This window comes from Quercus lobata, chromosome 6 (genome assembly GCF_001633185.2).
Source record: "Quercus lobata isolate SW786 chromosome 6, ValleyOak3.0 Primary Assembly, whole genome shotgun sequence".
In the NCBI taxonomy this organism is placed as follows: Eukaryota; Viridiplantae; Streptophyta; class Magnoliopsida; order Fagales; family Fagaceae; genus Quercus; species Quercus lobata.
In genome coordinates, this window is record NC_044909.1 from 31,845,292 (window position 1) to 31,863,489 (window position 18,198).

Genomic DNA, 18,198 nt, shown 5'->3' on the forward strand with positions numbered 1-18,198 from the left:
CTACTAGTTTGTGTTATAAAGTTGTTATATATATACTTAATATTCCGATTTCTATTGCAAATACTATAGAACGCTCATTTTCAATCATAAATATTATCATATTTAAATTTAGCAAAATGAAACATTAAGAAATTGTAAGGACACGATTCGTGGCGGACCGTAACAGTGTCAGGTTCGCACGTGAAAAGACCCTAACAATATCATTTGTAAAGCATGGGTTTGGAAGGCTAGGCCTTGATCGACAGGCGGTGGGTTTTTCGTGGTGTTCGTACAAGTTTAAGTTTTCCTTCACCCCTGGAGTCTTTCTCCTGGAGGTGGGCTGGGAGGCTCTGGTTTTTGGCCATTTTTCCCAACTCCTCCTTTAGGTTACTGATTTTTCCTTTTATACTCGCCTATGTTCACTGTCCTTCATCCACGTATAGGGTCAACATTTCCAAGGCTGATATTTGTCCCATCATCTCATACTCAAAGTCGTTGGGGGTGATTGTAAAAGCCAAAGAATGCGGCTCTGTCAGGTTCAGAGCATTAAATGGCAGTAAAAGCAGTTTTCCCTGGATATTTTAGATATTTCTTCCGAGTTTCAGTTCTATACCGTTTTTACCCTTCTTTCTGGGGGGACTTTGGGTCTGCCGAGGACTGAACTGCCCTCGGCGGTATCCCTAGGCTATCTTGTCTAGCTTGGGCCATAGCCTTCCTCAGCTTGGGCCTTTAGACTCTCCTCGGGTAGATGGGTCTGGCCCATGAATCATTTGGGCCCCACAATAGCCCCTCAAAACCTGGCTGTCCAACCTCTTGGTTGGAAAGGGGGGTTTTGGTGATGCCGAACTTCTTCCTACGGCCCAATCAATTCGGCCTATTAATAATGCTGGCGGCTCTTCATCTGCCCAAGAAATGCACCGGTCTACAAGACAGTCTTTTGACTTTACTCTTGATGCGTTCTTATCGTTTGGGTATTTAAAACGCGCTTTTAATGACCTCTATTTACGGAACTACTTTAATTCGACGGTTTGTTTTGATGAGGTAGAGAAGTGGAACCGGCATGTTCGTGTTTGCAGATTCCTTTGGAGATCTGTACCTATTAAATGCCCCCCGCTTCGCCCTCTGTATAAGAAAGACGGGAGGAGGTTATTGTTTTTGTAAAGAATACATTTTCATCCTTCTGAGATTTGAAATACTTGGCCTCCCCTAGGGTTCATTTTACCCACTGGTTTATATACTAAATCGTGATATACTTTACCATAACAACGAGTGATGCAGGAGCCATACCCCTCCCATAAACGCCACGTTCCAATAAAGCTCATTATGGCTCGATCGGGACAGGGATGGTAAAGACTCAAAATTAACCTCACCCTTCTTTCAGTCAAAATCCGAAGCAGGGACTCATCACGTCAAACTTTATGCGTGACTGAGTCGAGAACACCCATCATCGGTACCAACCGCTCTCCTATGAGCATACCTAGTATGGCTCCAGTGTGTTGAGAGTCAGGATCGAGGCAGGGACTAAGTGTCTCTGCTTCTTCCTCTCTTCGTTCACTGGTGCTATCCTCCGTCTCCCTTTCTTAGTCTTCCCAGCACCAGATTCATCCTGGTGCTTTCACTTCTCCCTCTTTTACTCATTTTTCTTTCTTTTCATCTCTTCTCTCTTCTTTTCCTCCTTCTTTACTTATGTCCTCCATCTTCTTCATTCATCTCCTCCATCTTCTTCATTGATTTCTTCCTTACTATTTCCTTCTCCTTCATCTTTTTCCAAAGAAGGTTCTTCTCTTAATATGAGCAACATTGAGGCAGAGATTGGAGAGACTTTTGAAGACGAGTTTAAAAGGCGCCCGACCGTTTACTTATCTGTACTGCGGATGTTAGTGTTGCTTCGGCAACTCACCTTTTGTATAGGCTTGCTTAAGCCCCTTTTTGTACGTTGTAATAATTTTTCATACTAATAAAAATTGTTGTTTATCTCATTTCGCATGTTATGTCTCTATGTTTTTATAAATTTGCAAGCGCTGCTCGGCACAATAATATAGCATCTAAATCAATGACGACTAAGACCAAAATACTTGATAATAAAAAGATGTCGCCATAACTTTAATAGAAGTGCTTGGCACAATAAGGCCGACCCGTAAGAAATAGTACTTACCCGGAACTAGCCGAGGAGAGAACCGAAGGCTTGATGCCGTGTGAGAAATAACCATCCGAGGACATATCACCCGCCAAATGAATAGCCCTCTTAGGCTACTGAATACTGGGGCATTCCACCCCCTTCCTTACACTTTTGTTGGCCTTAGCCTTTTACGGTGTTTAAGCCGTGGCTAAAGTAACCTGGCATTTTTATCAAGTAGCCAATCTTTCGAAACTTAATTAATTTAATTTTTTTTTTTTTTACAAGTAGTTGGTTCCCCCATTGGCTTGGGTCTGTGGACCATACAAGACCTTGGTTCAATTTATCCCTTTCCTCAAGTATCTCACAAGTTGCCGAGCAGGAGGTTGTCCTCGGCAACGGTTATTCCTCGGCGTGGGCCGTAGTTCGTGGACCCCCATGCAGAACGGGTCTGGGCCACGATTTTACTAAGCCCACAAATTAAGAGGCATTTCTGTAGTCTTTGGTCACGCGGTACTTTTTGGCGTCCCAGTGTTCGAGGTGCGCCTTCGCGAGACTCCTTTAATCTCAGGTTTGCAGACGGCATTGGAAATCGAGCCAGAGACGTTTTGTCTGTAGCGTTCCTTGGGACGCTGCGTGAATTAAATGCCACCACCTTATCTTTTAAATAAATAGGAGAGAAAGTTGCTTTACTTTCGCACAAACCCTTCAGTCTCCTCTCCTAGTACATCATGTTTGAGGCGAGGATTGGGGCAAAGGAACTCTCTCCGCCACAAAGGCGCCGTGTCCTCCTGAGACTCCAGATAGTGAGGTACGGGCAAAGGAAGCACGAATTCAAGAGAATATTCCAGTTTGACAGAGGGGAAATGGTGTTTCTCCCTTTTTTAGTCAAAATCCGAAGCAGGTTCTGTTCATGCCAGAATTTTGGTGTGTCAGAAGAAAGGTTCTCCGCCCCCAGCGCCTCTGCCTTGTTGCAGGCAAATTTTTGGTGAAGGCTCCTCAACTTCCGGCTCCCTGCACCTTTCCCTCAGCGGTGTGAGGCTTAAGTCGGGTTCTTTTGCTGCCTGAGTTATGGGCGTGCAAAAGCATTGAGGAGGAATAAGGTCTCGAGGCAGTAGCCAACTTCTCCTCTGTGCTACCTCCTCGGCTTTATCTTCACTCTCTTGTATTTTTCGTTACTTACGTAGTTAGCTTTAATGTAAGCTTTGTTTCAGCTTTTCATTGTACACTGTACTGTTCTTTTGTCTTAATAAAATATGTGTCTATTTCTCTATACATATCTTTCTTCTCCGTAACAACTACTGTATGCATGAATATTAAATGTAAGCTTGCCCTTAATGATATTCCAGGCAGAAAAATGCCTTAACACAGATTCCTACTAGTTTAAACTCACAAATATTATCAAGCATAACAAAGTTAATCCTCAATAAATTAAACTCTTGGAACTAACCGGGATAATCGCCGAGTGCTGCGCGATGCATGCTAGAGCGGTGTCCGAGAACGATAAACTCTAAATAATTCGTCCGAGAGGGTAGCCGAGTAGCGAGGGACTTTGGTTGTGCTTTTGGGTAATATATTGCACCGTACCGCATCAACCCCTTTGATACTGGGGATCCGAGGGTAGACCGAGGAATCCGTACAATCAAGGTATTAACCCATCTGTTAACAAGGAGTTTTCTTCTGATGGATTTTGAGGTTTATGTGTCATAGTTTTTTTTTAAATAGTTGGTTCCTCATCCAAGTAGTTGGTTTCCCCATAGGCTTGAGTCCGAGGACTATGCAATGCCTTGGTTCTGTCCAAAACCTAGTTCCTCTCATCCAAGTAGTTGGTTTCCCCATAGGCTTGAGTCCGAGGACCATGCAATGCCCTGGTTCTGTCCAAAACCTAGTTTTCCTCATCCAAGTAGTTGGTTTACCCATAGGCTTGAGTCCGAGGACTATGCAATGCCTTGGTTCTGTCCAAAACCTAGTTTTCCTCATCCAAGTAGTTGGTTTCCCCATAAGCTTGAGTCCGTGGACCATGCAATGCCCTGGTTCTGTCCAAAACCTAGTTTTCCACATCCAAGTAGTTGGTTTCCCCATAGGCTTGAGTCCGTGGACCATGCAATGCCTTGGTTCTGTCTAAAACCTAGTTTTCCTCATCCAGGCAGTTGGTTTCCCCATAGGCTTGAGTCCGAGGACTATGCAATGCTTTGGTTCTGTCCAAAACCTAGTTTTCCTCATCCAAGTAGTTGGTTTCCCCATAGGCTTGAGTCCGTGGACCATGCAATGCCCCGGTTCTGTTCAAAACCTAGTTTTCTACATCCAAGTAGTTGGTTTCCCCATAGGCTTGAGTCCGTGGACCATGCAATGCCCTGATTCTGTCCAAAACCTAGTTTTCCACATCCAAGTAGTTGGTTTCCCTATAGGCTTGAGTCCGTGGAACATGCAATGCCTTGGTTCTGTCCAAAACCTAGTTTTCCTCATCCAAGTAGTTGGTTTCCCCATAGGCTTGAGTCCGTGGACCATGCAATGCCCTGGTTCTGTCCAAAACCTAGTTTTCTTTGGCACTGGAACTTGGTTTTACGGGAGTTAGCTCCTCGGCCAAGCCCCTAGAATTATTCGCGCGATTAACGTTGACAAACGTAGCCCCTAATCAAGAAGCATAGCCTCTAACGGAACTTTACGCTGAAACTCTATAACCAATTGTTAGGAATAAAAAAAGGAACTATTTCGACCTATCGCCTATGCCAACACACAAGCCTTCCCACAGACGGCGCCAATTGTAAGGACACGATTCGTGGCGGACCGTAACAGTGTCGGGTTCGCACGTGAAAAGGCCCTAACAATATCATTTGTAGAGCGTGGGTTTGGAAGGCTAGGCCTTGATCGACAGGCGGTGGGTTTTTCGTGGTGTTCGTACAAGTTTAAGTTTTCCTTCACCCCTGGAGTCTTTCTCCTGGAGGTGGGCTGGGAGGCTCTGGTTTTTGGCCATTTTTCCCAACCCCTCCTTTAGGTTACTGATTTTTCCTTTTATACTCGCCTATGTTCACTGTCCTTCATCCACGTATAGGGTCAACATTTCCAAGGCTGATATTTGTCCCATCATCTCATACTCAAAGTCGTTGGGGGTGATTGTAAAAGCCAAAGAATGCGGCTCTGTTACGTTCAGAGCATTAAATGGCAGTAAAAGCAGCTTTCCCTGGATATTTTAGATCTTTCTTCCGAGTTTCAGTTCTATATCGTTTTTACCCTTCTTTCTGGGGGGACTTTGGGTCTGCCGAGGACTGAACTGCCCTCGGCGGTATCCCTAGGCTATCTTGTCTAGCTTGGGCCATAGCCTTCCTCGGCTTGGGCATTTGGACTCTCCCCGGGTAGATGGGCCTGGCCCATGAATCATTTGGGCCCCACAGAAATAATTAAAAAAATGTAGAGTTCCATTTTGATATTTTATAAATAACTGAGTTAAAATCTATTAAAAAATAATTAGTTGTGTATTTTATTTTTCTACTTTGTGAACCTAGGACAGGACATTCCTGACTAAGCATTTTGTCATTTTGTTCTCTTGGGGAGAAAAGAGCCAAAGACTGATGTCCCATTCCTTGACATTTCCCATTTCACCTATAGCGGAATCTAATTAAGTTGTCCATATTTTTGGACAAATTAGGTGTATGGTGACTGGTTTCTCTAGCCACTATTGGTGAGATGGCGGTCTCCTTTAGGCTTTTTTGGATTGAGCAAGAGGGAGGAGAATAAAGTAGAGTTAGGGTACGTTTAAATATTGCTTATTTTGTTGAAATTGAAAAATTATTGTTAAAAATACTGTAGATAAAGGTAAAAGTTAGTTGAAATAGTACAGTGAGACCTATGAATAGTGCCAAAAAATGCAGTGGAGCCCATGAATAGTAGTATAAATAAATTGAATAGTGAAATAATTTTTATTTTTTATCTTAACGCAAATGCACACTTAGCTGTAAATTACAACTAATTTTCAGCTAACTTTACTCTATTTATTTCTATTCCCCCTTATTCCTCTTCAATTTAAATAGGCCATTAAAGTTTACCTCTTGTAACCTTAAGGGGAAGGATATCTCAAGAATTGCTGTAATTTCCAACTAACTCTACTTTACTCTCTTTCCATCCTCCTTAATTTAAACAGACTATTAAGGTTTACCTCTCGTAATCTTAAGGGGAATGATATTTCAAGAATTGAATATATACATTGTTTCTTTCATAGTGTATGTGTGAACTCCGTAGTTGTGTGCGGGACTCTGAATCATGTACCCAGAGTCCCAGACACTATAAGAGGGAACGTGGAACCTTCTTCTTTGAAATGTTACTAAACACAATGATCTAAAAAGGCTAAATGCGGAAAATTTATTATTAGCAAAAAAGAAAAAGTAAAATATTTAATTCTTGACTTTAATGAGGGGGTTGAAATGAACATGCAAGTGTCAAGCATCATTGCTGTCAAGTGAAGTTTCCTTCCAGTTTTCTAACATTAATCTAATATGAAAACAGATAAGGGGTTGAATCTAGACATAAGAGGAGAAAGTTATTGATAAGGTCGCGGTCCTCAATTGCATTTCCTTGCACTTTCCCGCATCAATTTTCTCCTAATCAAAAGGTTGATGACTTGATAGACAATAATGGGTGCGCCTCAGCCCTCAGCCTCAATAGGAGTTCCTAGTAATTCCCTCATTTGTCATCATATGGTCATCCATACTGTACCCTAATTTAATTGACCTTTGCCTCCAGCCCCCTTTTGACTGGAACCAAGGCTTTCGTTTCAATTTCAATTGTGTGGCAAATTAAAGCTCAAAACTAATCAACCTTATCATCAAGGAAAAGTATATTAATTTGGCAACAGGGCGTCAACCCATGATAAATACACAACGGTCTACTTGTCACGTGACTCATGAGGACATCTTTTTTGTTTTAGTTGAATAAACAATTTTTTATTGGAACAGGAACAGGAACAAAAACATTGTTTTGTCTTTTTGTTTTTGGTTTTAGAATCAGCAACAAACAGTCAGAGAAAAATAATCTTCTTCAAATCTATTCTCGCTCCAAAATATCAAAGAAGACAGATGGGAAATGGTATGTAACATCTTCATGATTTTTTTTTTTTTTTAAAATTTTTATAATGCTTGTAATTGGAGCAATATCTCTTTTATATGTTCCAACATTTTTTTATCATGCATCGATAACAACAATAGCTCATATCAGTAGTTGTTAAAGAAAAACATTAAAGCTACTTCAAATTTTATTACAAAAAATTTACAAATTATCATGATAATGAATATGATTAGTATCATTTTTAATAACTAATAATACATATATAAATTAACTTTATGTGATTGGTAATACAAGCAAATTTTATGTGTATGTATGTGTGTGTATATATATACACACACTCAAACACACATATTATGTTACTAAAATTGTTGCCGACTCTAGCTTTTTACAAGAGTTAGCTAAAGAAATGGGAACAGCTTTCTTTTTATTACTTTTTCTTTGTTATAATAAGTACTTTATTTCTTTTGTCATCAGATTTGTAACCACCAACCCAATCCATAGGATTTGGTGCACCCCAATATGTACATGCCACTTCTTTCTAGGACTCAAATCCTGGCCACCCTATGCGGGGGCATTAGATATGTCATTTCCCATTGATTACTAGCTAGACCTAATATTTGTTAAGATACTGCACTAGTTAATTGGATCACATTCTTCACGCTCACCAATTATCATTAATTGCTTTTGGGAATGAAATTGTTTTAAGCAATATTGTCTTTATTGCTAGCTAGCCTAAAGACATAAAAGAATCTTGCTGGCTTTGCAAATTGCCTTTAACACTGTAAATCCTATAGATTCATGTTATAAATTATAATACTATGAATTAATTTTAATGACTGGACTGGGATATGAAGTATTAGCTTACCTTTTCAACACATCCTGTCAATTATAGCTTTTCGCTCGTGCACTGAATGGGCCATAACCATTGGTGAAGCCTAGACAAAATGTGTGACAAAAAACATGGAAAAGAAAGAAAGGGAATGAGAGAGAGCTGGAAAGTGTGTAGCTAATGTGGTTTTTATCATTATTGTCTTATTGTCACTTTTTTTTTGCCCCCTGAATATTATGCTATTATCACTTACTATATCATGGGCCCTGTTGTCCCTCAGTATTTTATATATGAGTCATTTTCAAGTCTGACAAACAAACAAAAAAAAGTATAGAAAAGAAAAAGATTTTAAGTTAAAAATGTTTATCTTGGCAAATGAACTGCTATTATAGCTCTAGTAATAGAGATTAATGCTTTCTTTTTGTTCTCTTCCCATTATTTTATTGAGCTGATTGTAGGTTGTATAGCATCATTTAAGATGTTATCTTCAAAGCTATATATAGAAACGGTCATGGTTATTTTCTTCTTCTTCTCCTTTGTAATCTTTTAATGCTTTATTGGGTTGTTAGAATCTGAGGAATGAAAAAGATGGTAAAGTAATCTTATGATTTTGATGTTTAATATATTAAAGGTGTTGCTTTAACCAAGCCAAATCAAATAGAGATTTATGCTTCTCGGTCCCAAATGATTACAAAATGATTTTGAAATTTAAATTTTATTTTCTTCTTCTAACTTTTAAGTTTTAACTTCTCAGTAATTAGAGGGAGAATAGAGCTTTCCATCCAATCCTTGGATACCTAATTAAGCCGAATTAAGCTCTGCACCTCTTTTGTGGAGGCCTTTTTGCTGTGGGATGCTTGCTTGGAATGGCTTTAATGATAGCAAAAGACTGTTTATGTGGTATGGATCAAGTTAAAAATTCCGCAGCAAACTTGTCACTGAGAAACTTTATGTATTATATTCAAAATTTTAAACTTTTCTGAGAAACTGAGAAACTTTTTGAAAATTTCAAACTTTATGGTTATTATAAGTTCGATTTGATCGGATACTCTCGAATTTAAAAAGTTTACATTTGGTCCATCCATTTAAAAACAAGGGAATAGTTTAGTCCCCTAATCTATTTTACCATTTAAGTCACTAATGGGATTTTGAGGCACACAACATTTTCAAGGTACCACATCGAACCAACAATATATTTAAGGGATCAAATCAAACCAACACCATATTTAAGAAATCAAAAACAAAACAACATAATATTTAAGAGGCCAAAAACAATTCGTCGTGCATCTTTGGTGTAATAGTTATTTCACAAATACAAAGTTGGTGTGGAGTGAAGGGCAATGGTTGGGATTAAGTTTTTAGAAGGGAGTTTCATATACATATACATTTAGATTAGACTAGAATACAATTTTTATCTTGTATTAAAAAAAAAAAAAAAAAAAAAAAAAAAAAAAAAAACCAAAAACAAACCAATCTCAAATTTGTGGGACCAAAATCAAAGCAGCTCAATAGATGAAGAGGCAAAATTGTTTCCTTTTTGAAATTTTAGAAACAAAAATTCAAACTTGTTAAATTTGAAAGACCAAAAATTGAAGTTACCCCAAATTTCATGAACCAAAAAGTATAATTTACCCATTAAAAAATTTAGAAATATATTAAGAGATTGGGATTCAGCAGATGGTAAAAATTTGAAATATATTAGTAAGAGATTTGTTGGAGTAAAATTAAGCTGCCTCTTTCCTTGACCAGTTTTCCTTCTCCCCTTACATGAACTCTAACCTTTTATGTCTTCATTCAAGCAATTTTTAGCTTAGGGCTAAAATCCTAGTCCGTTTTACTCCAAAGACGTAAATTCCGAAAGAGATCTTTGAAAATATTTAAGTCACATGTAATGTCCTAAATAATAACATGTGCATATAGACTGTGTCTCAGAAACCTTCCATCAATTTGACTTCAGAATCAGAGGTTCTACTGCAAGCCATGGCCCATTGGGTTGGCGTACATCTCACTCACACTATTTTATTGCTATTATGTATCAATATGGTACTTCTGAGAAGGTGATGGTAACAAAAATTTAATGGTTCTTCACCTAATTGCTCTTCAATCTTAAAGGGGAATCTATCAAACTATATATGGTTTAGATTAAGTGGTCAAATGAAAAATCTGACTATGATTCTGAAAGTAATGTAACGACCAATATGTCACCAATAACGAATATAAAATTGACAAATTGAATAACTTTCATGAGGCTGAAGTTTGTGCAAGTCCTCTGACCTCCTAGAACACATGGATTAAATTTAATAGAAAATTGCGTGCCAATATCGTGCCATGAATGAAATACCAATATCATAATAGGGAAATATCATCCACTTAATATAAAATGAGATTTTAACATACCAGCATCTTCTTAGAAAAAGATCATCTTTATTATAAATGGATTTATCTCATGGCTTAGATTAAATATTATAAACATTTTAAAAAAAAAAATTGTATCTAGTATCGTGCCAATGATAAATCCAAAAAATAAAATTCGAACTATGAAATGAATTATCTTCATTTCAAGTGAAATGGAGAGAATCATATTCCTGTCTTTTCATATCTAATTTAAACAAAAATCATCCACAATAACCCCTTATATTCAAAGAAAGTGAGAGAAGAGTTATACATTTTCATAGGAGCTCAAAACCATAAGCATAGCATAAATCAATCTTTATGTTAATTGTGTATAATAAACATATATTCTCTTAATTGTTAAAGTATTTAATCCAGTTAATTATTTAGTAGGTGAAGACATATTTACTGCACTAATTCTTACAATTCCAAATCCAACCAGTGTTTGTAGGATTATACTAAAAAACCAGAAAAAAGATTTCAACTCAAATTTCTTTCTTTTTGTTATAATTTTGGCTTATAATTTTTCACTCATTTATATACACAAAGAGAACTCATCAACTGCTTCGTGAAAAACCAACATACCATACCTTTTTTCTTTTTTAATAAGAAAACGGGTTGTCATGAACACATAACCAAAACAATTTTTACAAAAATCCAATACCTAAAAAACCCTGAGAATCCAATACTTTAAAGATCTAGTGATATTGCTCACATCATAATAATTTTTTTTACTATTATTAAAGATTGTCATGAAAACTTACCTAAACAAAAAGAACATGACCATAACAGTTATAGGAGTTGAAAATTCAAATGTCTAAGTAAAAAGAAAAATTGAGAATCCAATGGCTAAGAGATATAGTGGTATTGATCATCATGGCTTTTCTTATCTACAATTTTTAGTGGCAATGCACCACTTTGCTCACCAACATTCCGCCGCCTATCAAAGCAATAAAACAAAGTACTATTTAGAATGTGGTCCCAAATACCCTATAGTAGTACTATACATATGATAAATTGATTATACGTCACCGCCATGACATCACTCTCTCTTCCTGTTGTGACACGTGGCTCCCATGGCAAAGAACCTTCGGTGAATTCTCCTCGAAAGTGTGTATGAAAGAAAGAGCTACAAAAGCAAAAGAGATATATATCATAATTTTCTTGACACTATATATATAATATATACTATAAACTATATTCTATATTCTTATATATTATTTATTTGGGAAACTCACCTAACAGGCTATCCCCATCTTTCACTAGCTGTACCACTTCCATCTCCAGCTTCTTGCTGCTTGCTTATCCATCTCAATGGACTACCTTGAAAACCCTAATTCTAACCTTAGTAACACAAACCTCACTGGAAATAGTGACCCTTGGTCTTTGGATTTTGAGTTATCGGAGTATTTGATGCTTGAGGATCATCATCATCATCATGCTGTGGACCAAGATTCAACCTCACAAAGCATGGCCTCATCAGAACAGGTTATGGGGGGCTCTAGTGGATCCACTGGTGCAACATTAAGAAACAACAACATGCAAGTGATACAAATCTTTTTCTTTTTGTTTCAAAAAATTATTATCATGCTTATATTATGGTATTTGTTCACATAACCGCCCAACTTTCAGAAAGTAATTCTGATTGTTTAGATCTTCAATAAGTTGTGAAGCATACATGAAAGAAGGTTTCTTTTACATATATGACATGTTCATTACATTGGAAAGTGGTGACTGCAAACATTCAAATCTTCATCTTATTTTATGGTATTTGTTGAATGAGAATAATAACCTTTTATTTTTTGTTTGTTTTTAAATTCTTGTAGAAGTTGCAAAGATGGGGTCAAGAAAAACAAGATGGAAGCGGGTCATAGGGTTGCATTTAGAACAAAATCTGAGCTAGAGGTAATGGATGATGGATTTAAATGGAGGAAGTATGGGAAGAAGTCAGTGAAAAACAGTCCAAACCCAAGGTAATTAAATATACTCTTGAATTTTCAAACTTTATGATTCATTATTATTATTTCTTATATATATAGTTGTACTTTCAAAAAAAAATTATTTTGCTTAAGATGGTGAAAGAATTGGATAAAGATGGGTTAATGTGCATAATAAATTGTATTTTTTCTCTCAACAAAAATGGTGGATTGGTTTGATACATAAAGAGCTTCCCAACAGTAATGTATTGGAGCTGTGTAGATGTCATCTATGCTAATTGCATGGGGTTTTAACCAGTCGATCTCGTGGTTTAAATGCTTTCAATGGACCCCAGCTTCGATGTATGCATTTTTGGCTGGTTAGGCGGCTCATCACTTCTATGTCTCTCTCACACATAATGAGCACTGGGTAGCAAATCAACTTTGAGATTGAAAAACCCATCTTTGAGTTTTCTTTTTGTTGATCAATGGGGGCCGTTCAACCTGACATTGCTTATCTCATAAGAATTTTGTTTGTTTATTTATCAATAGTTAAGAATAGATCTGAAAATCGAAAAGAATTTTTCTTGGATTAAGCTAACATATAAGATATTGTTTCTTATAACAACTTGTTAGATATAGTAATAGTACTGTACTTTTGGATGTTGCCACTATATATATGGACTTAAGACAGTTAAGACACCCACATCCACTGTCTGACATACACTTTTAACTGAGTAATTTCTTCTGCCTCTATTCTTCTTCTTTTTATGCTTGCCTCTATGACACATATATACATGCTCTTGCACTAGGGTCTTCATGTGTTTGTACTTTGTATTGTGTGTGTGAGAGAAAGGGGGAACATCATACAGAAGAGGCAAAGAGGCTTGTATAATTATCATTATATCACTAAACAGATGCTTCCAATACTGAGGGTAAGGAATATGAGTAGAAAGTAAAGGAAAAGATGACTTTTATAAAATAATTGTCATGTGTCGAAAGACAAATGATTAAGGAAGAGTCTAGACCACAATCGACATTCAAGCAAGTGGGCAATTCTCTTATATAACAGCTTTAGATACACTTCCTTAGCCAACAAAAAGTTTTGCGTTTTATGCATATTAATTAGTACATGAGCTTCGATTTTGGATTATTTGACAGCAATAACTTTTGTGGTACAATGTATGCTTAAGATAATATTAGGGTATGATAGTGAATGTTTCATTAATTGTAGCCAGCCAACTTCACCTGAAGTTCTGGGTCTTCATAAACCCTACACTTTGAACTTGAGTTGATCATAATAATCATACACATCACTCTAGTTTGCACACCTTTTGCACCGTTCTAGTCCTATGCAAAAGCATGGTCGTCCAACTTTTTTATTTCTATATTTATGCAAAGCATGGTAGATTCAGGATAACGGTGAGTTATGCAGGATGTGCTATAGCTTTGTCGATTCTAGTTATACACATACACTACTGAAAAGAAATAATTATTAATATGCTTATGGAAAAATAGTTTCATAAATAGAGAGTAACATCCACTTGTCAATGAATTTTTGGTGTAATACTTGATTGATGTCAGAATTTTTCACTAATTTAGGTACAATTTCTTAGATTAATTGTACCTTCAATCATCAAATTAAACTCAATCAAGTGATTTGTCCAATGCACTACAACCATATAGCTTAGTAACTTATTTGCCAATGCACTTATTTGTATATAATTACAACTTCCAAGTTTCAAGATCACACCCACATAGTAAATTTTAATTAGGAAAAAAAAAAAAAAAACCCTTAGATAACGCCTTAAAAGTTGTACTTAAATTTTACCAGTGGAGTTTTCATTCCTTTCTACAGTCATATATAAGACTCAAGTGGAGTTTTCTTATAATTATTAGCTGCCTTGCATTGGTTAGTAGTTACCCACTTGCCCAGTGGGTTGGAACTTTCTGTTGGAAGAGTAGTTCAGGATATAGTGCTTCTCAAATTAATGGTGGGTCAATAATTGTTAAGTATGATTCTTGGGGTCCAGAGAGTACGGAGGCTAAGCTTCCTGGATAGATTAGCAACTAGAGTATATGTGCTTAAAGCTTTGTAAAAGAATGGGGTGAATTATAGGAGGAATTGGGAGGGCTGAAAGAGAAGGAGAATGATGGTGAAGTGTTAGTCCAAAAGAATGTGGTCTATTTACATGGCCATTTGGAGCCTAATTAATTGGACTGCAAGACAGGTGTACAAACACTACCCAAGCCATCTTTTCAAATTTCAAATACAAATTTTGTAGCTGGACCACATATAAGAGACATTGATTATATGAGTTTATTTAGAATATTAGTGGTTTCAGATGATAGCAGTCCACAGTTTTAAAGTCAAATCAACAATACGTTATTACTCTTTGAATATTCAAACTCAAGACTTACCTTATACTAAAATTGTGATCACTAAATAATGACTTTATGTTACCTTTGAATGTTCAAACTCACGACTTATCATATACTAAGATTATAACTCTTAGGAAACTACCTTAGAAGTAGTGGATGGTGGTAATGAATTGATGTAAGAATACTAAAAACTACTACATAGATAGTCCAATTGAAGGGAATCCTATGGCAAGCAATATGATTATGCCCTTTTATTAGCCTTATTCTTGACTATGTTTATTTTTGGAATATATTTGGCTCTCATGCACTTGGTACTTGTACTTGAAATTTTACTGTGTTTATCTTTTGAGATAGAAAATTCTAATTGATATTATCTTTTTTTAAATTAAAGGAATTATTACAAATGTTCAAGTGGAGGATGTAACGTGAAGAAGAGGGTCGAAAGGGACAGAGATGACTCAAGCTATGTGATAACAACATATGAAGGAACACACAACCATGAGAGCCCTTGTATGGTCTATTATAATCAGATGCCGTACATGATTCCTAATGGTTGGACATCACAAGCTTCATCCCACTCTTCTACGCCATGAAAAACACAACTTTTTTTTCGTAGTTACTATTCTAGACAAGGTGTTTGTACTGTACCAGAGTCAAAGAGTGTGACAGAAATGACATTTTGTGTATAATTTATAATGTGGAAAGAGAATAGTAGTAGGGACTTGCTGGGAATTTAGAACAGCTATTGCGTAGGCAACTTGGCGTTAGGTGGGTCCACTATGGGCTTGACTCTGACTGCACTAGTTTGGGCCTGACACTTCAGGCTCCTGGGCACCCAAAAAGAAAATGGGGCCAGACTTATCCATAAACTCAGGTTTATGGGTTTACTTTATGTATATTGAAGTTATGTACGACTTTGCAGTTTCACTTAAGAAAAGAAATTATGTACTCGCATTATAAAATATAATATTTAGGACCAAAAAAGAAATAAAGTATTGAAGTTACTTTAAGAGCACAATTGAAAATTCTGGGTCAACCGATTATTAAGATACATACATACCCACCGCTATGTAGTTTAATTATTATTATTATTATTATTTTTTTTTTTGAGGAAAATGAATTTTGATTATTGGAGTTATAAGAAATAAAAAATAACACCGATAGAGAAAATATTTTTAGGTAATGAGCCACATCAGTTCTTTCAAAAAATTTAATAGATTTAGTAAACTTTTTAAAAAAAAAAAAAAATTACCTAATTAAAGCCAATGACCTTTAAATTAACCAATACTTTATGACATTTTCAATGGAGATGTCTAGGTAACTAGGATTTAAATTCCTCACCCCCAATTAATACATATAAAAAAAAAATACCCAATAAAAAATTAACAAATTATAAGATAATTAATCTGTAAACTCTATACTTTAAGGGTAATTTTTAAACTTTATAGATTCAAAAGTTTTAAATTAAACCATGAAATCTATGATTATTATAAATTCAACCTTAGAGTATTGCAAGTTTTTTTTTTTTTTTTTTAGATAGTTCCAACCTATGGCGTCCGCTCCTAATTATAACTCTTTATAATCAGACCAAGACACCAATCAGCTTTTGGTATAAGAGGAGGTTGAACTAGGGGTGGCAAAATTAGACACGACCCGTGAATCCGACACAACACGAAATTAATAGGTTATGTGTTGAGGCTTAATGGGTTCATGTCATATTCAAGTTGACACGACTGACCTATTTAATAAATGAATTGAGTTAGTGTTCATCACATAGAATCCGTTTGACCTATCTGGCCTGTTTAATTGAATAACATTTTACCAATATATCATTCAAATCCTAGGTATATAAACTTATTAGTTGTTGTGGTTTATTTTCTCTGACATATTATGATTGATTATTTGTGATATTGAAATATGCTTTAATTTTGATTAACTATTTATAATGCAGTTATTCGTTAGTTCTGAATTTTATATTAAATTTTGTTTTTGTTTGTTTTTCATAATTCATATCAATTTGGTTAATACTATTTTTTTTTTTTTTTTCATTTTGATAAAATCTGATAAATAGGTTGACACCATTGACCCTTTTAATAAATTGATTGTCTTAGGATTGATGAACCTTGACATGTTTAATAAACATGTCAGGTTAGGGTTGACCCATTGTTGAAGGCTAAAATTTCACAAAAAAAGCCCATTCCATGAAAAGTAAAGAAGGCCCAATTCAAGCAGCAAGAAGAATCAACATTAAGGCCCAATTTATATTCAGATTTCCAACAAAAAGGTCATCAAAAAGTCCAGCAAAATTCAGTGAAAGAACTGGGCTGGGATACCCAGAGGCTGCCAGAGGCCCGGGATCCTCAGGTAATGCAGGACAGCTGCTGTAGGATTGAGACAACTCAAAGGTACCACGAAATACAAGAAATGAAGAACAGAGATGTCCTTCTCAAGTACCCACTGGTGCAGCAAAGAATCAGAAAGTATAAAGCAAACATTCATGAACAAAGGAGCTGTACCACAAGGAACCAAGAATGAGAAAATCATACGTAGAAGCAACTGGAAGAGAACTTTCAACCCAGCAGTAAAAGATTCCAACTATTTGGGAATAATGACAACAAGGAAACAACACCGACGGATGAGTCTGAAAAGTGAGAAATCTTGAAGGAAGAGAGATTGAAGGCTAGGACGCCCTGAAATGGAAAGTCAGCAAGTGACTTTTAGAGAAACAAGATGAAAACCATTTTGAGCAACTGTCACAGCAAGCTCTGAGGGGCAGAAATCATAGTACCATGGAGCCCTAGATAAAAGGAAGAGAAAACCATGAGAAAAAGGGGAAGAGACTAGCCCTTGAGCAACTGTCACAGCACGAGCTCTGAGGGGCAAAAGAGAGAAATCATTAGTACCATGGAGCCCTAGAAAACCTACTATAAAAGGAAGAGAAAACCCATGTTGAAGAGGGGGGAGGATTTTTAGTAGGAAGAATATCATAACAGAGTCATTAGAACTCTGTAAAATTTAAGAAAAACAGAGGAATGTCTCCCGGTATCCCAGAAACAGCCACTATAGCACATACTTGGATTCAAAAGGATTCAAACTTTGCAAGTCTTAGAGGCTTGAATAGCCATCAAAGTTTGTAATTTTTGAGCTTATTTGAACCTTGTATCACGTCTTAGTGAGCACATTTGTAATCCACAATCAAGAAAAATAATGAAATATCTCATATTGATTTGAGAATTTCTAACGATTACTTTGCATATTTCTTTACTGCTTCTTGTTGCTCAATACATATATATTCTTACTTGTAAAGCTGAGTCCCTGCCCAAGTAAAGCCACTCGGACTTGAGTTCCAAATCCCACAAGTCTTGTGCAAAAGCATAAGTCTGTGAGAATTGGGGCCAGGATCCTCGTGGCTGAATCATTCTCATAAAATTCACTTACATATATGTATGTGTATTAATATATATATATATATATATCCTAATAGTGCAGAGAACCAGAGATTCTGGGTTCTTACAGGCCTAATACGT

The 18,198-nt window shown here is 36.3% G+C and overlaps 1 protein-coding gene across 1 annotated transcript; it reads left to right on the plus strand.

Moving 5' to 3' along the window:
• Positions 1-11,574: 11,574 nt before the first annotated feature.
• On the plus strand, positions 11,575-15,638 carry LOC115950939 (probable WRKY transcription factor 51). The gene is made up of 3 exons (XM_031068220.1): positions 11,575-11,914; positions 12,200-12,346; positions 15,063-15,638. Exons 1-3 carry the CDS (start codon positions 11,688-11,690, stop codon positions 15,262-15,264), a joined length of 576 nt encoding a protein of 191 aa, XP_030924080.1. The 5' UTR covers positions 11,575-11,687; the 3' UTR covers positions 15,265-15,638.
• Positions 15,639-18,198: the final 2,560 nt, after the last annotated feature.

Excerpts from the sequence above, each read along its gene's own strand:
- LOC115950939 (XM_031068220.1), top strand. The coding sequence starts at position 11,688 with ATGGACTACCTTGAAAACCCTAATTCTAACCTTAGTAACACAAACCTC. Across the intron at positions 11,915-12,199 it reads ACATTAAGAAACAACAACAT|AAGTTGCAAAGATGGGGTCA; the intron begins GCAAGTGATACA and ends AAATTCTTGTAG. Across the intron at positions 12,347-15,062 it reads AAAAACAGTCCAAACCCAAG|GAATTATTACAAATGTTCAA; the intron begins GTAATTAAATAT and ends TTTAAATTAAAG.